Source organism: Chiloscyllium punctatum, chromosome 22 (genome assembly GCF_047496795.1).
Source record: "Chiloscyllium punctatum isolate Juve2018m chromosome 22, sChiPun1.3, whole genome shotgun sequence".
NCBI lineage: Eukaryota > Metazoa > Chordata > Chondrichthyes > Orectolobiformes > Hemiscylliidae > Chiloscyllium > Chiloscyllium punctatum.
The window spans coordinates 86,628,625-86,654,059 of record NC_092760.1 but is presented as its reverse complement, the minus strand read 5'-3'; the positions used below and the strand labels follow the sequence as shown (position 1 = coordinate 86,654,059).

The window sequence follows — 25,435 nt, the reverse complement described above, 5'->3', positions numbered from 1 at the left end:
CATTAATTCCCCATGATGCTGATTGCCTTCATAAAGCCTGAGCCATTTATTTCTCCCTTGCAGCCAACAACTGGAATTTATCAGAGTTGCTTTTGGTGCATTTATCCCCTTCACATTTCTCCCCTTGTAAATGGGGTGATCCATCCTGCAGATCATTGGTGTCCAGATATGTTGTAGAAATACCATTCTTCCTGTGTCAGTCTGGAAACTAAATGTTGCACTATTTGATTACTGTTAACATCTTCTCGAAGGCCAATGTTGTTCACATCTGCATTGGATCAACAAGAATTTAATTGAAGGCTTTCATCGCAATTTTTGTAAAATGTCCGTTTAGAAATTATCCCAACAACCCATCCCAAATTCACTGGGCGCAATGACTGATCTCTTTTGTCACCCACAAAAGCGTTGCAGCATCTGTAGAGGGAGAAGCAGAGTAAACTTTTCGAATCCACTTACCCTTCTTCACTGGACTTGAAACACAAATGTTGTCTTTTTTTCTCAAACACTGCCAGACCTGCCGAGTTTCTCCACCTTTTTCCATTTTTGTTTTTGTTTGTTTCTCTCATGGGCAAGACCAACCCCCTTCCCCCCACCCCTCCCCCACTCAAACTATTCAGAAGATAGTCAAGTCCCTAACTTTTTCTTATTCTAAAGGTGTTGCATTCCAGGTGCAACTCCATTGGTCAAAGTACTAGATTTAAATCAAAACACACTTTATTAATCCATTATAGTTAAAACGCAATAAAGGAAAGAAAGACTTGGAATAGCTACTCTGTTGGAAAACTTAACAGAACAACTGATACAGTAACTATTACTAATTAACTGTTCCAATATAGCAGCATCCCATAAGCACGTCCTGGCCAAAAGGCAGATTCAGAAAACAGATCGTCTCACATGCAGTTCTCCAATCCAGGAGGAAAGAACATCAAAGACCATTCTGAGAGAGAGTGAACTCCTGCTTTCAGCTACAGCAAAGAGAGATGTGACAGTGTCACAATCCCAGCAGCTTCGCTGAAAGCTAACCTAAAGATCCTGGTTCTATGGGAGTTTGATCAAATCTATACAGGCTGTTTCTATTCTTCCAACTTTTAACCCCAAGGCCTCACTCTCTATTTACTCTCGTGGTTCTGGTAGACTGCTCACCACTACTGCCTTAAAACCTCTCTTCAAAAATAAACAGGACAAAATAACCTCTTAAAGCCATTGCATTGACATTTTTAATATCTTCACCATCTGCAGTTTTTGTTTTGTTTTCTTTTGTTACTTGTTGCTTGACCTCCAACTTTGATAGTGATTCCAGTGAGGGATTCCACTAGTGTGCAGCTTCTAATTAAAGACTTGTTGGTTGAACTCTTATGTTGGGTTTAATGTTTCAAAAACCTCAAAGTTATTGAAGGTCAATATTTAAGTGCAATTTCTACCAGATCCCAGTTGGGATAAGTTGCAGAAATCTCTACAGTTCGTGTGAAAAGGCAAGAGTGAAGGGCTTGACAAGGTTGGTTGAACTCATCAAAACTCTGCCACCCTCTCATGGTATGCAGGTTCTGCTCCAAGCCACTCACCATCCTGACATTGAAGGATATTGCCATTCCTTCAGTGTCACTGGTTCAAAGTCCTGGAAATCTCTCCCTGACAGCATTGTGAGTCAACCTGCAGCACATGGACTGCAACGCTTCAAGAATGCAGCTCACCACCACCTTCTGAAGAGTAACTTGTGATTGGAGCAATGGCACCCATATCCCATGAATTAATAAAAGTAATAATAGTTATGGCAAGCACAGAAGTATGTCAGAAAAAAAGTCCTGACTGCACAACATGTTGTTAAATTATTGCAAAATTATGTGATATCTTCACGAGTGTCCGAACACTACCTTCTAATACAAATGGATATGTTTGTGTGTGTGTGTGTCACCTCACACCATACTGAACTGCTCCATAACGCTCCCTCCACTCATAGCCCCAGCCCCTACCTACCCAGCGGCAGAAACTACCCAGCCCCAGAATCCCACTGAATGTGAGGCACGACCGTGGACTCAAACCAGGAAAGATTTGAGAAGTGCTAACCTGGGATTCATAGCAGTTACACCGTGCAAAGTGACTAACCCTCACTTTGGAAAATATGATTGACGGAACAGGAAGGAAAATCTAGCCCCTTGTGTAATTGGGGCCAGCATTTCATGCTTTTAGGATATGCATAACGATGTTGTCATTTAGTGAGCACATTTTCATAACGTTGGGAATGTTTGAATCTGCCTCCTATTCAGAATGATCACGCTTTAAGATCATGTACATGAATATGAAACAAAGAATTGACACAAATCTGTGGGTGTATTTGTAATGTTGAAAGTGAAGCATGCACTTTAATTTAAAGTCAATATTCATTTGTTCTGTACAGGATATTATACAAAGGATCTGACTGGCATCAAAATCAAATTGTGTCAAATCCATCGGGTATAATAAGACTTTTCAGAATCAGAAAATATGTCTTGCAGTATGTCTTAATCTGAATCACGTCTTCACGTGACTTGCAGCAACATATCACCACAAGTGGTTTGTTTTGAATAAAATAAAGAACTGCAGATACGGAAAATCCAAAACCAAAAGAGAAATTGTCGGAGAAACTCAGAAGGTCTGGCAGTATTTGTGGAGAGAAAGCAAAGTCAGTATTTCGAGTCCAGCAACCCTTCTTCAGAACTGTTGTGCCCAAGGGTCATTGGACACAAAATATTAGCTCTGCAGTGTCTCCACAGATTTTGCAAGAACTGCTGAGTTTCACCAGCAATTTCTGTTTTCATTTGTTTTCAAACTGGGAGGGGTTTTGGTTCAAATACAACTGCAAGAAAATCTTCTATGAAGGTAATTCATTACCCTGCGATAATTAGGCAATTATGTCAACAGACCTTTGCTTGTTGCTGTGTGTTTTGTTGTCCCTCTGTGATTCTGATAGCCATCTGTTCTTAAGCATCAATGCTGCACTTCATTTCCTGGTGTGAATTGAAGTTTATCCTTTCAAATGGAAATAACAGTAATGCAATAAATGACAGTAGAGATTTTACAGGATGTACCACAATTACAACTGATGATGATGGGAAATGATGTCACCTTCCAAGTATATGAGAGAATAGATAAGCAAACTTTTACAGGACCAAAATTTCATTTCATATGTCAGCATATTACCAGAAGAAATAGGAATAGGGGTAGGCTATTCGACCCTATAAGGATCATGGCTGATTCAACAGTCCTCACATCCGCTTTCTTGCCCTTACCCTATAACCATTGATTTTGAGACTCATCATGAATCTCTCTATCTCAGTCCCAAATACGCTCAAGAATTGCGGCATGGTGGTTCAGTGGTCAGCAGGGATCCAGGTTTGATTCTGCTCTCAGGCTATTGTCTGTGTAGAGTTTGTATATTCTCCCCGTGTCTGCGTGGGTTTCCTCCCAGAGTTCAAAGATGTGCAGGTTAGGTGGATTGCCCACAGTGTCCAGTGACATGTAAGTTCGGTGCATTAGACATGGGAAATGCAGGCTTCAGGGGATAGGGTGGGATGCTGTTCAGAGGGTTGGTGTGTGCTGAATGGTCTGGTTCCACACTGAAGAGATCCTATGATGATTTCCAGCATTCACAGCTCTATGACTGTCGCCCACAGCTCTCTTTGTGGCAAGGATTCCAAAGACGCACAACCCTCTCAGAAAAGAAATTACTCCTCATCTTAGGCTTGAAATGTCATCTCTTTATAACACCAGGTGGATTGATCAATTTGCAAGGGTCATTGTCATTTCATCACGATTTGGCATTCACGAAGATATTTCAATTACCATTTCTCTCTGAACTCTGACTTTGAAGCCTGATTATAGCAGCCAAAGAGCTTTATAACTGCTACCATCTGAAACTGTTCAGTCTCTTTAAGAGAGAATATTTATTCAGGGGTCTCTCTTTCTCTCAGATGCTTGCTATGGTTAAAGCTGAGTGCACCACAGATTGGTTACAGCATGGAAGCTGGCTGTTTAACTCGGCTGACTCCGAGAAGATTTATCATTACAGAGTCACACAGCATGGAAACATTTCTTCTCCCAACCAGTCCATGCTGACCATAATCCTAAACTAAGCTAGTCCCGCCGCCACCACTTTCCCACACCTTTTCCCTGTTGTCCTCCATTTCACTTTCTCCTTCAGTATTAATTCAATTCGCTTTTGAAAACCGTGAACGAACCTTCCTCCCCCAGGCTTTCAGGTACATTGTAACACTCACTTGTTGAAAGGATTCTCCTCAGTGTTATATTTGAAAGTGATTGGTTAAAAAAAAACTAACGTGTGCTTTTTTTTTACATTGAAGTCTTTGATGTTAAAAATCACACAACACCAGGTTACAGTCCAAGGTTTATTTGGAAGCACTAGCTTTTGGGGCACTGCTCCTTTGTCAGGTGGTTGTGGAGTATATGATTGTAATCACAGAGTGTATAGCAAAAGTTTACAGTGTGATATAAATGAAATTATGTATTGAAAAAGGCCTGGCTTGTTTGTTAAGTCTCACATCTGTTAGAACGACCATGTTGGTTTCAGTTCTTTCATATGTAAATCGCAAAACTTTTTTAAAAGTTACATTCTCAAGTGAACTTTAACAGTTGGTGTCATGTCGGCCCAGATAATGCATTGAAGGTGTGAGGTGCCCTGTGTGAGACTGTGCCACAATGGTCAGACTGATTCTAATCTAAAAAACAGATTTACAGACTCTTACATGGGATCATGTAGATTTTGAGCAAAATAAAATGTAATTCTGCAAGTACACATTCACCCCACAAACTTATATGTGCATGTGGGGGTGGGTGGGGGGGGTTGGGGTTATGAGTGTCTGTGAGAGAATGTGTGTGAGTGTAAAGGGGTATAAGTCTGTGAGAGGACACCCCAGTCCAACATCAGCAATTCCAAATCAGATCGTACACAATGAGTCTTTTTTATTTTAAGAGTTAACATATGAACAAGGAGCAGGAATTCAACTCTTTGAGCCTTCTCTGCCATTTTTAAGATCATGACTCATCTGATTGTAACCCTAAATCCATATTCCTGCTCATCCCGATAACCTTTCACTTCTCACTTGCCAATGATCCATCCACCTCCACCTTAAAAATAATCTCTGCTTTCACCAGCCTTTTCAGGAAGAGTCCCAAACAGACTGGGAAGTTAGAAATGACTTGATAAGTAGGAGCAGTCACAACTTGCATTTATATAACCCCTGCAAAGGAATCAACATTCTGAGGTGCTACCCTAAGGAAAGAAGCTGAGAAGTAGTGAAAAGGCTTCAAGCGGTGACCAAAAGGACAGTTGAAAAAAAAGTTTTGTGTCAGCGGGGAAAGAAATTGCCCATAGTGTCCAGGGATGTGCAGGAAAGTTGGGTGGGGGGGGTAGGCTGCTTTTCGGAGGGTCAATGTGGACACGATGGGTGGAATGGCCTGCTTCTGCACTGTAGGCATTCTATGATTCTATGAAGTGGCAAATGTTGGAAACCGCCAGTGAAGTAACTGCAGAGCCTGTGGCTAATATGACTGAGAGCAATTTTAATAGAGGGAATGTGGAGTGACTTGGAGATAATGAACCAAAGATCGTTGGCTCCGAGCGGTCAGACAACATTCCAGAGACGGAGAGGAGGCTGCAGAGGATTTGAAAGCGGAGATGATTTTGAGCTTGTTGCATTAAAATCAATAGGTGGTGAGTGAAAAGTCTAGATTCGAGTGGTGCTGGAAAAGCACAGCAGGTAAGGCAGCATCTTTTTGGTATAGACCATGGTGCATGCAGTTGTTTTGGAGAAGCTGTAATTTGTCTGTAAGCCTGGGATTTTGGTTCAATAAATCTGTTGGGTCATTTATGTAACCACATAATGAAGTGTTTATTCCACCAGTTTCTGCAATTGAGGAAAACCATGTTGAATAGTAGAATCCCTACAGTGTGGAACTTAGACATTTGGCACATTGTGTCCACACCGACCCTCCAAAGAGCATCCCGCCCAGACTCGCACCCATACTCTGTGCCCATAACCCTGCATTTTCCATGGCTAATCCACCTAGCCTGCACATCTCTGGACATTATGGACAATTTACCATGATCAGTCCACCTAACCTGCACATCTTTGGATTGTGGGAGGAAACTGGACCACCTGGAGGAAACCCACACAGACACAGGAAGAATGCGCAAATTCCAAACAGATTGACGCTGTAAGGTGGCAGTACTAACCACTGAGCCACCATGCCACCCAGAAGTTTTGACAAAAAGTGCATATGATGACTCATGAGTGGTAGTGGCATTTTCTATTCAGTTCCAGATGTCTCCAAATGAGCAAGATGATGGGCTAGGGAAACCCCTCTCGCTCAGGGGTTCAGGGCTCACCTATGGGAAGCTTTGACCTGTGAGTTGCCAATCAATATCAGTCAACTCAAGAATATAATAGTGTGAACAGGAAAAAAAATTGAGGTGAAGTGTCAGCTTCTGAAATGTTAGCAGTGTTTCTCTCTGAGCACTTGCAGTCTGACTAGTGGTGTTTCTCCAGCGATTTTTTTCTGCTTTTGTTTCAGATTTGACAGTGTTTTATTTCTCTGCTTGAAGTTGGGCATTATTCCCAGACTAAGATGATCTTTGGACATTTAACATTTAAATTAAGTTGCTCAGCAAAAGAATAAGAACAACTAAAGTTCTAATGTTACGAGGAGCTCAGTACAGTGGCGATGCAGGGCTAAAATGAGCTAGGGGAACAGCAAAGGAATTTGTGTACCAAATGCAGGAGAGAGGAGGGTGCTGTGCGGCAGCAAGCTGTATGTTTACTCGCAAAACCAAGGCTGAGATGAATAAATCAATGCAGATTTCAGATGGGGCTTCAGAGATAATGACAACACAAAGAACCTCTATGAATACGCCAAGAAAAATCAATGTGATGTTAAACTTGTGATGAAAGACATATCAATAGCGATGTGTCGACTGTATGAGTCAGCAGCCTAGAGCATCACGCGTGATCAAAGGGGAAAAAAGCAATTCACCAGGATGTAGCTGAGATGGAGTCATTTAGCCCTGGAGAGAGGCTGGATAAGCTCAGGTTGTTTTGTCTCGAGCTAAGAAGACTGAAAGCGGACCTGACTGATGTTGAGGGACATGGACAGGAGTGGATAGGAAATAGCTGTTCCCCTTAGTTGAAGGGTCAACAAAGAGGTGCATAATCTAAAGGTGAAAGGCAGGATATTTAGCAGGACTTGAGGAAAAATGTTTTCACCCAGAGGGAGTTGGAGGTCTGGAATGTAGTTCCTGAGGTGGGTAGTTGAGGTGAGTGACATCGCAACCTTTAAAAAGTGCTTGAATGAAGCACTTGAAGTGTCATAACCTTCAGGATGTGGAGCTGCAGATATTGGACTGGGGTGTACAAAGTTAAAAATCACACAACGCCAGGTTTTAGTCCAACAGGTTTATTTTGAAGTACAAGCTTTCGGAGCGCTGCTCCTTTGTCACCTTAAAGTCGATGGGCCAAATGCTGGAAAGTGGGACTAGTGTAGATTTGGTGTCTTTTTGGTGGTAAAGGGCCAAAGGGTCTCTTCTGTTCTGTATGATGTCAGAAGTTACACGACACCAGGTTATAGTCCAACAGGTTTATTCGAAATCAGGTAATGAAGGAGCAGTGCTCCATTAGCCTGTGATTTCAAATAAACCTGGTGGTGTCATGTGACTTCTGACTTTGTCCACCCCCAATCCAACACCTTCACATTGTACTGTATGATTCTAAGTGAATGTATATACGCAAGTTGTGACCATTTGCGAAAGTGGACCGTGATTGCATCCAAAGACACAATTACTGTCAACAGCCTCCAAAAACAAACCTAGCGTTTTGGAATTTTTGCCTTCGGGCAGGGTTAACCAATTCTAATTGACCAGGGTAGTAAGCTTAAGGTCAGACAATCCTTGAAGAATGGGTCACCTCCACCATCCCTGATATTTCACTCATCCTCATTTTCAGAAGGCAACTGCTAAAGTAAGGCTGGATAGGCTGGGACATTTTTCACTGGAGTGTAGGAACTTGAGGGGTGACCTGATTGAAGTTTATAAAATAATGAGAGGTATAGATCAAGTTAATGGTAGCTGTCTTTTCCCTACGATGGGGAATTTCAAGACTATGGGGCACATTTTTAAGGCGAGAGAAGAAAGATTTAAAAGTTTTTACACAGAGGGTGTTTCGCATGTGGAATGAACTTTGTGAGGAAGTGGTGGGTGTGGGTATAATTACAATGTTTAAAAGATATTTGGATAGGTAAATAAATAAGAAAGGTTTGGTGGGATAGGGGCTAGGAGCAGGCAGGTGGAACTCGCTTAGATTGGTATTATGTTTGGCATGGAATTGTTGGACTGAAGGATCTGTTTCTGTGCAGTACGACTGTATGTCTCTGTAACTCTAGAAGCAACTTTTGCTTAATTTTTTGTATAAATGTATTGAATTGGGATAAGGCAATGAGGAAGACTGTGTTACTTTAATTAAAGTCCACCTATTTCAGAGGAAAAGTTATATTTTTGTTTTAATGCACATTGTTATCTTGCCTACCAGTAATTATATCTATATGCACAGAGTAATGTTTTTCTGTTGTCTCCAGGTGACATCTTACAAGGAAAGATTTCCTGTTGCAAGAACAGAAAAGATCCTCGGTCATTGATTGTAACAATATCAATTAACAACATGAAGCAAACGTACAGTCTGCAGTGAGAGCTCTCTCTCCTTCAGTACCACAGGGTCTGCGTCCAACTATTTTACAAAACGGATCACTGAGGATGTGAAGATCTGAAACAAACAAAAACAGAAAGTTCCAGAGAAACTCAGCGGGTCCAGCAACATCAATGGAGACAATCAGAGTTAAAGTTTTGAGTGCAGTGACCCTTTTTCAGACCAATTCTGAAGAAGTGTCACTGTGAAATGTTAACTCTGTTTCTGTCACCATGAATGCTGCCAGACCCGCTGAGTTTTTCCAACATTCTTTATGTTTGTATTTGTCATGTAAAAGTTGAGAAGTTCTCTTTCCCAAAAACGTGATAGTTGAATATCCCAATTGTCATTGAAGTTTATCCAAATGAAATATAATTAATAAGTCCTGTCATCAATAATATTTTTCATGAATAAAGTAATTAATTGCATCTGAATCCACTGGGTCTCCTTATGAATATCCACAGGAGTCATTTGATTTTGATAAATAATACACAAAGCTCAATGTCATTTTGGAACATATTATTCTGAATTAACTCAAAAGATTCTCCACAGTTAGATTGAATCTCTTGGCCCTCCCTACACCTGATTGATGAGTGTTTCTAAAGTTTCCAAAAGGAAATAGAACATAGAACAGTACAGCACAGTACAGGCCCTTTGGCCCTTGATGTTGTGCCCGCCTTTTATCCTACTCTAAGATCAGACTAACCGACACACCCTTCTTTTTGCTGTCTTCCATGTGCCTTTTCAAGAGTCACTTAAATGTCCCTAATGTATCTGATCTACTACCACTGTCCTCTCACAGACCCTCTCCCCAAAGTCTTCTTCCAATCGCCTTAGAATCATACCCCCTAATAAAATGTGAAGTTTGATCTTTACTGCAAGTTGCGCCACAGAAGCACTGTAATCTCAGGATAGAAAGCAAATTTTGTTTTAGTTCATGGGTTTTGAGATGTATTCCATGTAAGGGACAATAATGCTAGAAATGGTGTAAATCATGAATTAGAAATTTAGCAATGACATTGCCCGTGTAATTTGTCTTTAGAGTAAGAGATTATGGAAGTATTGAAAGTTACAGCACAGAAAGAGGCCATCAGCCCATTGTGAATAAGCTAGCCATGCATTCAATTATATAATGATGTCACATGTTATGGTGTTTTACATCTTCATACCTGAGTTATAGAGACCTACAGCACGGAAAAGGCCCTTTGGCCCAGCATGTCTGTGCCTCTTTAAAACAACCATAATCCCATTTTGCAGCACTTGGCCCGTAGCCTGTAGACCTTGGCATCATAAGTGCACAACTAAAAACCTCTTAAATGTTATGAGGGGTTCTGCCTCTGCCATGCTTACAGGCAATGAGCTCCTGACTCACATCAACCTCTGACTGATGTTTTTCCTAACATCTCCTGTAAACCTTCTACCCCAACCTTAAATCTTAAAACTATACACAACCCCCCCCCATGATTGATCCCTCTATCCTGAGGAAACATGTTGTCCTTTAGACCATGTGTATGGCCCTCATAATTTTATACATCTCCTGTCAATCCCCTCTGCTGTCAGGAAAACAATCTCCATAACTGAAATGTTCCAAACTAGATAACAAACTAATAAATATCCCCTGTACCCTCTCCAGTGCTAACACATCCCTCCTATAATGTGGATTCCAGAATTACACACAATACTCTAGCTGTAGACTCACCAATGTCTTAAGCAGCTCCCCAGCATAATTTCCCGCTCTTAAACTTGACTAATAAAGGTAAGTATCCCATATGCTTTCTTAATCACTTTATCTACCTGCCCTGCTACCTTAAGGGACCAGTGTACATGCACACTGAGATCCATCTGAAACTCAGTGATTCCCAAGGTCCTACTGGTCATTATGTATTCCATTCCCTTGTTTGTCTGGCCCATGTACATCACCTCACATTTCTCTTCACATTTAAGTGAACATGGGATGAGGGGACAGATGAAGATCACAAAGGTAATGGAAACAGATAGGAGTAACTAATTAAGTGCATGTCTGATAGCAGGGCGGTGGAACCCTGGGCCTTCTCCATGCATTGCCACTTTGACTGGGGAAGGAGCCTAAGCATTCCAATTGAACATTGAGCAGTTCAATGTACCATTGAACAAGGTTGAATGGTGCTCATGGTAGGACCATTCACAGCAGACAGGTCAGGGCAGATCGGTGATAGTCAATGTGCTGTCCACAAATAACTCAATGACGAAAGATGAAGGAGGCCTGTGCACTTCAAAAGTTGTGAACACTGACATTTGTAGCGACAAGGTGGACCATGTCATTGTCATTATCTGAGCACCAGCCTATCATGGTCATTGCCAAGATTTACAGCACTATAAAGTCCCCACTATTAAACAACGTCTCGGGCAGACTACTAGCATCGATCGTTTACCAAGTTCAGTGGCAATGGAGAATTGGCGAGAGGGACAAGGTTATGAACCTGGGAGACCTTCATCAAGAATCTGAACCGGGATGAGGCGACAAATGAATGAAGATCATTGACTCCAGTGAAGGGGTGGAGGTGTGTTTGGGTAGTAGCATCTGAGCAATCCTCTTGAGGATAACTTTAATTCACCTGAAATAGGGAAGGGGCTACAAAAGGTGGCCTAAAAATAAGTTGTCTCAACTCTGGTTGAGGAACTACACCCTGTAGGATTACCACTTTTATGGTAAAAGAAAATATTAAAGAGGTGTTTAGTGGGACAAACATTGATATCGCTGACAAGAAGAAATATGTTGTGAAAGCATTTTGTCTTACACTCATCAGGACAGACTCACAAGAATGCCAAATCTCAAAGGGTTACGGTAAGTTAAACTCTCTTTGAAGAACAAACAGAGATGTCAATGACTTAAAGGAGAAAGTGAGGATGCTGGAGATCAGAGTTGAAAAGTGTGGTGCTGGAAAAGCACTGCAAGTCAGGTAGCATCCGAGGAGCAGGAGAGTCGATGTTTCGGGCATAATTCATTCACCATTCCTGATGAAGGGCTTATGCCCGAAATGTCGATTCTCCTGCTCCTCGGATGCTGCATGACATGCTGTGCTTTTCCAGCACCACTGTTTTCGACAATGACTAAGAGGAGCTTTGCACCATTTGTTCAATATGGCAACAACTTCTGTATTACAGTTTTAACATCTTAATGATGAAGCAAGGTGGCAGCAGAGACAACAATAATAGGAATCCGATAATGCATTCCACATGGGATGTCCTGCCCATGCACCCAAAAACCTGGGTGTTGGGAACTGGCGTGCCCAGTCACATGAAGACCCACGGCAAAAACCTCTGTCCCTGTGAAGGCATCATTTTTAATTCATTCATGGGATATGGGCATTGCTGGTTTGCCAGCATTTATTACCCAGCCCGAGATGCCCTTGAGAAATTGGGGGTGAGCTGCCTTCTTGAACCGCTGCAGTCCATGTGCTGTCAGTTGAGTCACTATGCCATTAGGGGGTATTCCAGGATTTGACCCAGTGACACTAAAGGAATGGCAAAATATTTCCAAGTCAGATGGGGTGTGGCTTGGAGGGAAATTGCAGGTGGTAGTGTTCTCATGTATCTGCCCCCAGGGATTGTGGGAACAGTGATTGTGGGTTTATCAGGATCTTTAGTGAATTTCTGCAGTGCATCTTATAGGTAGTACACACTGCTATTACTGAGCATTGGTGCTGGAGAGAGTAGCTGTTTGTGGATGTGGTGCTAATCAAGTGGGCTGCTTTGTCCTGGATGGTGTCAAGCTTCTTGTGTCTTGTTGGAGCTTTACCCATCCAGGCAAGTGGGGGGTACTCCATCACACTCTTGACTTGTGCCTTGTAGATGGTGGACAGGGTTTGGGAGGCAGGGCATGTGTTCCTCGCTGCAGTATTCCGAGCCTCTGACCTGCTTTTGTAGCCTGTGTTTATGTGGCAAATCCCGTTTGAGTTTCTGGTCAATGGTAACACCCAGGATGTTGATAGTGGGGAATTCAGTGATGGCTTCACCATTGAATGTCAAGGGGCATGGTTAAAGTGAGGACTGCAGATGCTGGAAACCAGATTTTAGATCAGAGTGGTGCTGGAAAAGCACAGCGGGTCAGGCAGCATCTGAGGAGCAGGAAAATCGACGTTTTGAGCAAAAGCCCTTCATCAGGAATAGAGGCAGGAAGCCTTTTGGGTGGAGAGATAAATGGGGAGATGGGGCTGGAGAGAAGGTAGCAAAGAGTACAATAGGTGAATGGGGGTGGGGATGGAGGTGATAGGTCAGAGGGGAGTGCGGAGCAGATAGGTGGGAAGGGAGATTGGCAGATAGGACAGGTTATGAGGATGGTGCTGAGCTAGAAGGTTGAAACTGAGGTAAGGTGGGGCAAGAGGAAATGGGGAAACTGGTGAAGTCCACTGGACTTCCCCCACCCTCCACCCTGACCTATCACCTCCATCCCCACCCCCATTCACCTATTGTACTCTTTGCTACTTTCTCCCCAGCCCCACCCCACCCCACCCCCATTTATCTCTCCACCCTGGAGGCTTCCTGCCTCTATATCTGATGAAGGGCTTTTGCCCGAAACGTCAATTTTCCTGCTCCTCGGATGCTGTCTGACCTGCTGTGCTTTTCCAGCACCACTTTGATCTAAATAAGGGGCATGGTTAGATTGCCTCTTGTTGGTCATAGCCTTGCATTTATGTGGTGTGAATGTTACTTGGCACTTGTCAGCCCAAGCCTGGCTATTGTCCAGATCATGTTGCATTTGAACATGGACTGCTTCAGTATCTGAGGAGTTGCAAGCTGTGCTGAACATTGTGAAATCATCAGCAAACATTTCCACTTCTAACCTTATGATGTAACGTGGGTCATTGATGAAGCAGCTGAAGATGGTTGGGCCTAGGACACTACCCTGAGGAATTCCTGGAGCTGAGATGACTGACTTCAAACAACCACAACCATCTTCCAATGTGCCAATTATGATTCCAACCAGAGGAGATTCCCATTGATTCCAGTTTTGCTAGGGCTCCTTGATGCCACACTCGATTGAATGCAGCATTGATGTCAAGGGCTGTCACTCTCACCTCACCTCAAGAATTCATCTCTTTTGTCCATGTTCAAACCAAGGCTGTGATGAGGTCAGCAGCTGAGTGGTCATGGCTGGGCGTCACTAAGCAGGTTACTGCTGAGCACCTGCTGCTTGACAGGACTGTAGCTGGCACCTTCTATCACTTTACTGATAACTGAGCATAGACCACTGGATAGTATTGGCTGGGTTTGATTTGTCTTGCATTTTGTGGACAGGACATACCTGGGTAGTTTTCTACATTGTATGGTAGCTGTGAATGCACTAACTGGACTAGAAGGGCTTGGCTTAAGAAGCAGCAGGTTCTAGAACACAGGTCTTCCATATTACTGCCGGAATGTTTTCAGGACCCATAGTTTTAGCACTATCCAGTGCTTCCAACCATCTCTTGATATCAAGTGGAGTGAATTGAATTGGCTGAAGATTAGTATCTATGATGCTGGAGACCATGGGTGGATGTATGGGTTCTTCCGTCATTGAAGATGGAAATATTTGTGTATCCTTCTCTTCCAGTTTAATTGTCCACCACTGTACATGACTAAATGTGATGGACTGCAGAGTTTAGATCTGATTTGTTGGTTGTAGGATCGTTTAGGTCTATCTATCACTTGCAGTTTGGCAGGCAGATAGTCCTGTTTGGTAGCTTCAACAGATTTTCACCTTTTTTTAGGTATGCCTGGTGCTTCTCCTGGCATACCTTCCTGCAGTCAAGGGGCAGTTAATGATGAATCTTAGCCCAACTTGCACATAACTCAGTTTATTTCTTGATGATGAACTGATGATGAAAGATCAGTTGTGACCAATCCTGGGCATTAATAGATCTGACATGGTGGCTCAGTAGTTAGCATTGCTGCCTTACAGTGCCAGAGACCAGGATTCGATTCCTGCCTCAGATGACTGTGTGGAGTTTGCACATGGTCTCTGTGTCTGCATGGGTTTCCTCCTCTAGTCCAACGATGTGCAGGTTAGGGGAATTGGTAAGGCTAGATTGCCCATAATGTTAGGTGCATTAGTCAGGGATAAGTATAGGTTTGGGGAATGGGTCTGGGTGGGTTATTCTTTGGAGGATCAGTTGGACTTGTTGGGCCAAATGGCCTGTTTCCACACTGTAGGGTATCTAATCAAATGGATTTGTTGCCACTTGCTTTGTAAGGCTTTAACTGGCATACTAAAATTCATAATCAAGTGGGCTGCTTTGTCCTGGGTGGTGTCAAGCTTCCTGGGTGTTGTCAGAGCTGCACCCATCCAGGCAAGTGGGGAGTACTCCGTCACACATCTGACTTGAGCGTTATAGATGGTAGAGAGGCTTTGGGAGGCAGGCCGTGTGTTCCTCGCTGCAGTATTCCGAGGGTCTGACCTGCTCTTGTAGCCTGCGTTTATGTGGCATGTCCTGTTTGAGTTTCTGGTCAATGGTAAAGTCTTATGTGGCAACTAGAAACTAACATTAAGATGTAGATTGTCGGTGGTCTCCATTATAAGAAATTAATTTCACTTTTTTTTGATAGGTTGATATTTTGTTTGCTCCTTTAGTTCCTCAGATATGCCTCAATCCTTTAAGTCATCATCAATAAAATACATTCGAAAGTGAAGAGTAGTCAGTGCATTTTTCTTGTTAGTTTGCAATCAGTGAGAATACCTCAGCGTGATTGGCTGCTTATTCTGCTTAATGACCTCACTGTGACTTGGATAGCCCCATAACCTGGTGCCAGATTCAAAAGAAAGCTGAGAGAAAGGAAATCCATGCTACAGAAACCTTTAGATCTCCGAGATCACTGGAGGATATAACCTCTTCAGAAATCTGGGCTAGTCCCATCTTATTTAAAGTTGGTATTGTGACTGAACTTCATATAGCGAAATTAAATGATGCATTAGTTGAAAAATTTGAACCAAATCTCAGGACAAAACATTAAATCGGTCATCAAACTTGCAGTCAGAGTTTTGTGTTCGAATATGTAACACAAATAGGACACTAAAATATCCAGAATGTAAGCTCTGATCTCATTGAGGAGATCATGACTGAATTAATATTCATGAATATAGAAAAATTGCACAGTTGGATCTTTTTGTAATGTTTATTACATTGAAAGCCATTGCAATCTCATTAAACTGGAGATTTCTTTGCAGTGATAACTGCATTTTACAAAGTTCCATTATAAAACACATTCCATTTTAATAACATTCCATTGCAGTGGTACAGCCTTGTGGGGAGTTCCTGCAGTGAACTTGGTGAATCTGGAGGTAAGCCATGTAGAAATGTGTAATAGTCTGAGAAGATACCTACCCTGAGCTTGTGTTGTGGCTCAACAAGAAATTAACATTACAAATTGTGAAAAGGCAAGAGATCTCACATCCAGGAGTTTGCTCATAGCAAGCATTTGTTGAGAAGATCAGTTCAATCAAATTAGTGTAACAAGGATGAAAACGAGCTTTGAAAGTATGATGTGGAATTAATTTTATGTTAGAATTCAGTATTATCACTTTTGCCTTGATGAGCAAATATTTTAACCCTGAGACTTATTTATCAGACAGACCCTTGATCAAGACCTATGTTTTCTTGTTTTTCAGGATTTGAGCATCACTGACAAGGCTGGCATTTTTGCCCATTCCTAGTTGTCCTTCAACTGAATAGTTACATATCAACCACATTGGCTGTGTGGGGCTGGAATCTTGTGTTGGCCCAGAGCAGGTAAGGCTGGTGAATATCCTTCCTGAAGGGACATTAGTGAACCAGATGGATTTTTACAACAATCAATGATAGTTTCACATCTCTATGAGTCAGACTAGTTTTAAATTCCAGATTTCATGAATTGAATTTAAATCCCGCCAGCTGCTGATGATGGGATGTGAAACGGTTGGGTTTGCCTTTGGTCTTGATATTCACAAGTCACAAGTCCCTGCCTCATTCCTGAAGAAGGGCTTATGCCCAAAACGTTGATTCTCCTGCTCCTTGGATGCTGCCTGACCTGCTGCGCTTTTCCAGCAACACATTTTCAGCTCTGATCTCCAGCATCTGCAGTCCTCACTTTCTCCCCATAAATGTCCTCAGCCTTACACAGTGCTGAATTCTGATAGCTGACAGGTTAATGGTGTGTTCAAGTGCAACCCCACTCTTTCCAATACCCTATTCCTTTCTTGAGGCACACTCTCCTGATCCATAAACGGCAACATTTTCGGAAGCATTTGAGTTTTATCTTCTTACTGTATTGTATTTCAGCCTAATTTTTTTATTCATTTGTGGGATATGGGCATTACTAGCTGGGCCGGTATTTGGGCATTACTAGCTGGGCCAGTATTTGTTGTCCATCCCTAATTGCTCATTGATCTGAAAGGCTTGTGAGGGTCATTTCAAAGGGCAGTTAATAATGAATCAGATTGCTGTGGATCTGCATTTATATGGAGGCCAGACCAGATCAATCGGGTAGATGATCTTCTTTAAAGGATGCTAGTGAACCAGATAGCTACTTATAACACTTGACAGTGGTTACATGTTCACTATTACAGTCACCTTAAATTTCAGATTGAATTCAGTTGTTATCAGCTGCCATGGCGGGATTCAACCACATGTCCTGAGAGCATTAATCTGGAAGGGCGGCACATGGTTCAGTGGTTAATAATACTGCCTCACAGGGATTAGGGTTCGATTCCACCCATGGGTGACAGTCTGTGTGGACATTCTCTCCATGTCTGCATGGGTTTCCTCCCACAGTCTAAAGATGTGCAGGTTAGGCAGATTGGCCATGCTAAGTTGCCCCTGGTGTCTAGGGTTTTTCAGGTTAGGTAGGTTAGCCATAGGAAATGCAGGATTACAGCGTTAAGGTGGGGAGGGAGGGATACTCTTCAGAGAGTCAGTGTGAACTCAATTGCGCAAATGGCCTGCTTCCACACTGTAGAGATTCTATGATCCTCGGTTACTTGTGTCACAACATTATGCTACTGCCCCTCCCAGTCCCTCTGTAAGCAAATGCTTTCAGGAGCAATTAAAGCGAAAAACATAATAATTTTGCATATAAATTTATAAAAGATCCTTTTTTGGTGCTGTTCTGATGCCATTGCACTAAGTGATGCTTAATGTCACCTATACTGGATCATTCTGTGATGTGTAAGAACAATGTAAATGGACTGATGTTACACATCCAAGCTCCTCCACTACACCCTTTCAGCTATTGCCAAATTTCTAGAGTTCAGTAAAGCTGAAATAATGAAAAATTGTTCTGCCAGGTGAGTTTGTCACACTTTGTACATGCATCAGTTCAACTTCAAAGCATACCAGCCTCAAAGATACTGCATAGTTTTCTGGGGAGAGAGCAGTTCAAGAAAGCTGAAAATGACAATATCTTTCATGTTCAACACTAGCAATGTGCGAAACTGAAGTAACCAGGATAATCAAGGTTTTAAAAAGCATCATCTCTAAGGACATGGCTATTTAAATCAGGGAATTATGGAGCAATTTACATTAATGTATTAGAATTAAGTTAAATTGAGCTGAGTAGAATTTAGTCCCACAACACAAAGCATCTGAGTGTGTGGATTGCAATTTAGCATGTATCCAATTTGACTTGCTCACACCATCTTTCTGGGATCCAATTTCTCACATTCCACAGCCCTTTTGAGATGGTGACTTCATTAGCATCTCCCAAGAGACCAGATTGAATGATGCTCAAAATTCCGATGATTCCCTAACTCTGAAATGGGTCCCAAAAATGCTTTATTCTCGATGTTATAAGGAGTGTTTGGAAATGAGTGAAATTTGCTGTGACCATTGTGTGTTTCATTTGAAACCAAAATGAAAAATAATCATACAATTTTAACTGATCTTTCATAAGAGTATTATTCAGAAAACAGGAGAAACACAGAGTGGTAACATATAGTTTGGAGCATCCAGTTTACATAATGAAATTAATTGTGATATGACTAAATCTTGAATGATTAGACTAATCACATTATAAGGAACAGATGCTTCACCAATAGGATGGATCAGTACAGTTGAAATAGGTGCAGTATCATTAAAGTTTGCATAAAAATCAACTTTTGAAGTCTCAAAATCCCTCCAGAAATGGACACCAACTTATAGTTCTGAAGAAAGGTCACCGGACTCTAGCCCTGCTTTCTCTCCGCAGATGCTGCCAGACCTGCTGAGTTTCTCCAGCGGTCTCTGCTTTTGTTTCTGATTTCAGGCATCCGCAGTTCATTTTTTTATTGTCGCTAATTTATGTGCAGTGAGCCAACTGTATGGGTGGTCACTATTTCAAAACATGGTCAGCAATCAGTGCAAGGAGTGGGCATGTCTTAAACTCCTGAGCAACTTTGCAATGTGCATGGCATCATTTGCTCGTGTGTACAGTTATAAAGTAACAGCATGTAAAGCATGCATTTGTGTGTTGAAATATTGAGGCTGACTACTTTGAGGAAAGTAGGATTTTGATCCAGCAACACTGAAGGAACAGTGATATATTTCCAAGTCAGAACGGTGAGTGACTTGGAGGGGAACCTGGAGATTGGGCGGCTTGCTGGCTCAGTGGTTAGCACTGCGGCCTCACAGCACCAGGAACCTGGGTTTGATTCCTGCCTCGGGCGACTGTGCAAACTCTGCACAGACATCCCTGTGTCTGAATGGGTTTCCTCCGGGTGCTCCGGTTTCCTCCCACAATCCAAAGATGTGCAGATTAGGTGAATTGGTCATGCTAAATAGTCTATAGTGTTAGCTGCATTACTCAGGGGTAAATATAGAGTAGAGGAATAGGTCTGGGTGGGTTACTTTTCGGAGGGTTGGTGTGGACTTGTTGGGCCGAGTGGCCTGTTTCCATACTGTAGGGAATCTAGTCTAGTGTGGATATACAATATAGTGGCTGAAAGGGAGGTCAGGTATATGCCAAAATCATAATTTTTGCAGCCATCTTGTATTGACTTGTATGGCACGATTTATGGTATATCTCGATCAGACTAAAAATGATTCACAACATGTTTTGAGGTAAAAGATTGATTGTACAGTTCTGCCTTTAGTTGTTTACTGCTGATACAGTTGGATGCTAACGTTTCTGAGATTCATGCACAACAACTCCAAAATTCCTCTGTTCTGTACCTTTCTGCAATATTTCTCCATTGACATGATCCTCATGTGGAAAGTGAATGTGCCATCCCTATGTTTGCTGATGACACAAATATAGGTGGAAAGGCAAGTGGTGAGAATGACACACAGAATTTGCAGAAAACTTTAGACAGGTTAATTAAGTGGGCAAAGAATTGGCAAATGAATTATAATGTGGGAAAATGCGAGGTTATTGACTTTGGCAGAAAGAAAGATAAAGGGGCTGATTATTATTTAAATGAGAAAGACTGGAAAAAGCTGCAGCAAAGAGGGATATGGAAATCCTTGTGAATAAATCTCACAATACTAACATACCATTTCAGCTGGTAATAGGGAAGGTAAATGAATTGTTAGCCTTTATTTTGAAGTAAATGTTGGCTCAGTGGTTAGCACTGCTGCCTCACTGCGCCAGGGACCTGAGTTTAATTCCCGCCTCGGGAGTGTGGAGTTTGCACATTTGCTCCGTGTCTGTGTGGGTTTCCTCCGGGTGCTCCTGTTTCCTCCCACAGTCCAAAGATGTGCAGGTCAGGTGAATTTGCCGTGCTAAATTGCCCATAGGGTTAGGTGCATTAGTCAGGGGTGAATGTAGGGGAATGGGTCTGGGTGGGTTGCTCTTCAGAGGGTCGGTGTGGACTTGTTCGACCAAAGGGCCTGTTTCCACACTGTAGGGAATCTAATCTAACAAACATAAGGAGATCTTGCTAAAGTTACATAAGGTGCTCATCTGGTCACGCTGTGAATGGTTCTGTTTCTTGTATCTAAGGATAGATATACTGGCACTGGAAGCAGCCCAGAGAAGGTTCATTAGTTTAATTCTGAGTATGCATGAATTCTCAAATGGGGAGAACAAAGTTAAAAATCACGTAACACCCAGTTATACTCCAAAAGGTTTATTTGGAACCACTAGCTTTCGGAGCGCTGCTCCTTCATCAGGTGGATGAAGGAGCAGTGTTCAGAAAGCTTGTACTTTGTAATGTTTTTATTCTTCTGTGGGATGTGACCAGCACCCTCAAGCTCAGCATCTGTTGCCCCTCCTGCATCGCCCTTGAACTGAGTGGCTTGCTATTGGCCATTGAAGAGGGCAATTGAGAGTCAATAATGCTGTAACATGAGAGTCACATGTAGGCCAGATTGGTTAAAGATGTCAGATAACCTTCCTTAACAGACATTTGTGAACCAGAGAGGTTCTTTCAACAAACAGTGATAGTTTCACGGTCACCATAACTGAGACTAAATTTCAATTCCAACTTTTAAAAATTCATTCATGGGACATTGACATCGCTGGCTGTTCCAGCAGTATTGCCCATCCCTACTTGCCTTTGATAAGGTGATGCTGATGTGTCTTCTTGAACCACAGAAAGGGAAGTGTTGGTGTTGGACTGGGGTGGACAAAATTAAAAATCGCACCACACCAAGTTATCGTCCAACATGTTTATTTGCAAGTATAAACTTTTAAACACTGCTTCTGCTGGTGACTAGGTACCTGATGATGGAGCAGCACTCCGAAAGCTTGTACTTCCAAATAAACCTGTTGGACCATAACCTCATGTTGTGTGATTTTTAACTTTGTACACCCCAGTCCAACACTGGCACCTCCACATCACAAATGGGGAGAGGTTGAATAGATTGAGCCTGTACTCATTGAAGTTGAGAAGAATGAGAGGAAACCTTATTGAAACACATAAGGATTTTTTAGTGAGCTTGACAGGGTAGATGAGAAAATGTTGTTTCCCCTTTTGGGAGAGTCTAGGAGGCAACGTAATCTCAGAATAAGGGATCGCCATTTAAAAGATAAGAAGGAATTTCTCTCAGAGGAATCTATGGAATTGTTTACCACAGAGAGCCGTCGAGGCTGTGTCATTCAGTATATTCAAGGCTGAAATAGATTTTTATTTAGTAAGAAGATCAAGAGCTAAGAGGACAAGGCAAGAATGCAGAGTTGAGGATTATCAGATCAGCCAAGAATTCATTGAATGACAAAGTCAAAAGTCACACGACACTAGGTTATAATCCAACAGGTTTATTTGAAATCGCAAGTTTTCAAGGCGCTGCTCCTTTGAAAGCTTGTGATTTCAAATAAACTTGTTGGACTACAACATAGTATGATGTGACTTCTGACTTTGTCCACCTCGGTCCAACACTGGCACCTCCACATCATTGAATGGCAAAGCAGATTCGATGGGCTGAATGGCCTACTTCAGCTTCTCTTTTTGTGGTTTAATGCCTCAGTTCTAAGGAATCTCTGTTCTGCTTTTGATTTTAATGATCTTTCAAAATTTCAACAATTTTCTACAGTGCACCTTCCCTTTTAAGTGTAGTCAGCTGCCTTTTGCGAAGAGGTGGGTGGCTGTACCATGTGAATTCTGAAAAATATTGCCTGGTCCTGCTGCTGTGTGCAGAGTCTACAGATAACAGAGGAGAACACCTCAGGCCAAACCCTATGATTATGCTGATAAGGTGAGTATCTTAACTTTATGTGCTATCTACCTCAATCTTAATAGGCATGGGCAGACTGAATTGCCACCCTTCTGCCCCAAAGAAGTGGCTATCCCATTTTTAGACTTTAATGCATTCTCGTAATGTAGCATATAATAGGCACCAATAGTTGCTTTCTGTGAGGTAACAGTAGGTAGAGAATATTCATTGCTATGAATTTATACTTGTTATGACTTTTACCAACTTGAATGAAGTACACTCAGAGCTGATGTGGTGACTAATAGCACTGTTTTGCATTGCTATCCTTTTATGTTTCTGCTTTTGTAATAATAACACTTCAACAATGCAATTTCTGGATAAAATGTGTGCAATTAAGTATGAATATTAGAAAATTGAAGCAGCTTTTTTTAAAACAGCTATGCAGAACATACCCCACAGTGCCACTTTGAGAGCAAATTGAAAGTGGAATTGACTTGAACAATAGACTTAGCATTCTTGCACCTGAGTGGTCAGCAACTATGAGTTTACTGAGGATAAAAGGGAAAAAAAACAATAGTTTCATTTAATGCTTCCATTTAATACTACAGTGCAAAGAAATGTCTAAATATTGAACCTTGAAACTGATCTTTTTGCATGTTTTGAAGGTGTATATTTACCACAGAGAAAATTATAGTGTTCAGGATTTTTTTATTAACACTTAGTGTTGTACTTTGAATTGAAGTGCTTCAGCTTATACATTACGTTTATGGTTTTATAATGTATTCTATTCATTGAAAAGTGTTGAACATTCCATCCATAACTAATTGGAATGTAAATATTTATTGTTTGTAGAGGTCTGGCTTCTCATTGTTGGTCATACATCAATGTTTTCATTGGTATTGGGAAAAGTATATAAAATTTACAAGAAAAGCAGTAAGAATGGCCCAAGTGACAAATTGTCTTTATGATTGGTGTCAGTTTTCCTGTTGGTTTCAATTCAACTTATGGACACCATCCTTCACTTCACATCCTGTCATATTTGATTCGCACCTCAGTGGTCTTGAACGAGTTCATGGTCACTTCTGGCTCAAAGCAGATTTGCTGAATACATAGCCAGTGAGGTTTGATGTATGTCATCTTAGATAGCCGGGAAGGTTAGGTGTATGTGATCGTAGATGCCTGGGGAGGTTAGGTGTATGTGATCGGAGGTGGTCAGGGAGGTTAGGTGTATGTGATCGTAGGTGCCTGGGGAGGTTAGGTGTATGTGATCGGAGGTGCCTGGGGAGGCTAGGTGTATGTGATTGGAGGTGCCTGGGGAGGTTAGGTGTATGTGATCGGAGGTGCCTGGGGAGGTTAGGTGTATGTAATCGTAGGTGCCTGGGGAGGTTAGGTGTATGTGATCATAGGTGCCTGAGGAGGTTAGGTGTATGTGATCGTAGGTGCCTGGGGAGGTTAGGTGGATGTGATCGTAGATGCCTGGAGAGGTTAGGTGTGTGTGATCGTAGATGCCTGGGGAGGTTAGGTGTATGTGATTGGAGGTGCCTGGGGAGGTTAGGTGTATGTGATCGGAGGTGCCTGGGGAGGTTAGGTGTATGTAATCGTAGGTGCCTGGGGAGGTTAGGTGTATGTGATCATAGATGCCTGGGGAGGTTAGGTGTATGTGATCGTAGGTGCCTGGGGAGGTTAGGTGTATGTGATCGTAGATGCCTGGGGAGGTTAGGTGTATGTGATCGTAGGTCCCTGGGGAGGTGAGGTGTGTGTGATCGTAGATAGCCAAGGAGGTTAGGTGTATGTGATCGTAGATGCCTGGGGAGGTTAGGTGTATGTGATCGTAGGTCCCTGGGGAGGTGAGGTGTGTGTGATCGTAGATAGCCAAGGAGGTTAGGTGTGTGTGATCGTAGATAACCAGGGAGGTTAAGTGTGTGTGATCGTAGGTGCCTGAGGAGGTTAGGTGTATGTGATCGTAGGTGCCTGGGGAGATTAGATGTATGTGATCATAGATGCCTGGGGAGGTTAGGTGTATGTGATCGTAGGTGCCTGGGGAGGTTAGGTGTATGTGATCGTAGATGCCTGGGGAGGTTAGGTGTATGTGATCATAGGTCCCTGGGGAGGTGAGGTGTGTGTGATCGTAGATAGCCAAGGAGGTTAGGTGTGTGTGATCGTAGGTCCCTGGGGAGGTGAGGTGTGTGTGATCGTAGATAGCCAAGGAGGTTAGGTGTGTGTGATCGTAGATAACCAGGGAGGTTAAGTGTGTGTGATCGTAGGTGCCTGAGGAGGTTAGGTGTATGTGATCGTAGGTGGCTGGGGAGGTTAGGTGTATCTGCTCGTAGGTGGCCAGGGAGGTTAGGTGTGTGTGTGATCGTGGGTGGCCAGGGAGGTTAGGTGTATGTGATCATAGGTGGCCAGGGAGGTTAGGTGTGCGTGATCGTAGGAGCCAGGGAGGTTAGGTGTATGTGATCGTAGGTGGCCAGGGAGGTTAGGTGTGTGTGATCATAGGTGGCCAGGGAGGTTAGGTGTGTGTGATCGTAGGTGGCCAGGGAGATTAGGTGTAAGTGATCGTAGGTGGCCGGGGAAGTTAGGTTTGTGTGATCGTAGGTGGCCGGGGAGGTTAGGTGTGTGTGATCGTAGGTGGCCGGGGAGGTTTGGTGTGTGTGATCGTAGGTGGCCGGGGAGGTTAGGTTTGTGTGATCGTAGGTGGCCGGGGAAGTTAGGTGTGTGTGATCGTAGGTGGCCGGGGAAGTTAGGTGTGTGTGATCGTCGGTGGCCGGGGAGGTTAGGTGTGTGTGATCTTAATTTCCTTTGGAGCAAGGAAAGGCTTTAGGGAATGAATGATTTTATTGTCATGCGTATTTTATATAGTGAGAAAAACAGTAAAATACAGTGAAAAGCTTTTCCACTGCCACCATGATCCTCTCCATTTTGAATTTTTTTTTTAAAAAAGGGAAAAAAAGAAAGGTATAATTTAAAGAGAGTCCATCAGTCCTGAACCAGCTCATCATCAGTGACGCCTGCACTGCTATCCCTCCTCCACTGCCACCGTAGCATCTACAACAGGCCCAACCAACATCGAAATCACCATTCATCAGGCCTCATCTTTCACTATTTGGCCAATTCTCCTCCACCACTGCCTTGCGGTTTCCAGCACCAGGA

The 25,435-nt window shown here is 42.6% G+C and overlaps 1 protein-coding gene across 2 annotated transcripts in view; it reads left to right on the top strand.

The window, feature by feature from the left end:
• prmt3 (protein arginine methyltransferase 3) overlaps positions 1–9,160 on the top strand; it is a 198,819-nt gene extending 189,659 nt beyond the window's left edge. For both annotated transcript variants that reach the window (XM_072592765.1, XM_072592764.1), the window contains one exon: positions 8,620–9,160. In XM_072592765.1, coding sequence (XP_072448866.1) covers positions 8,620–8,679 — 60 coding nt within the window. In that variant the 3' untranslated portion in view covers positions 8,680–9,160. The remainder of the gene's footprint in view (positions 1–8,619) is intronic.
• The last annotated feature ends 16,275 nt before the right edge of the window (positions 9,161–25,435 follow it).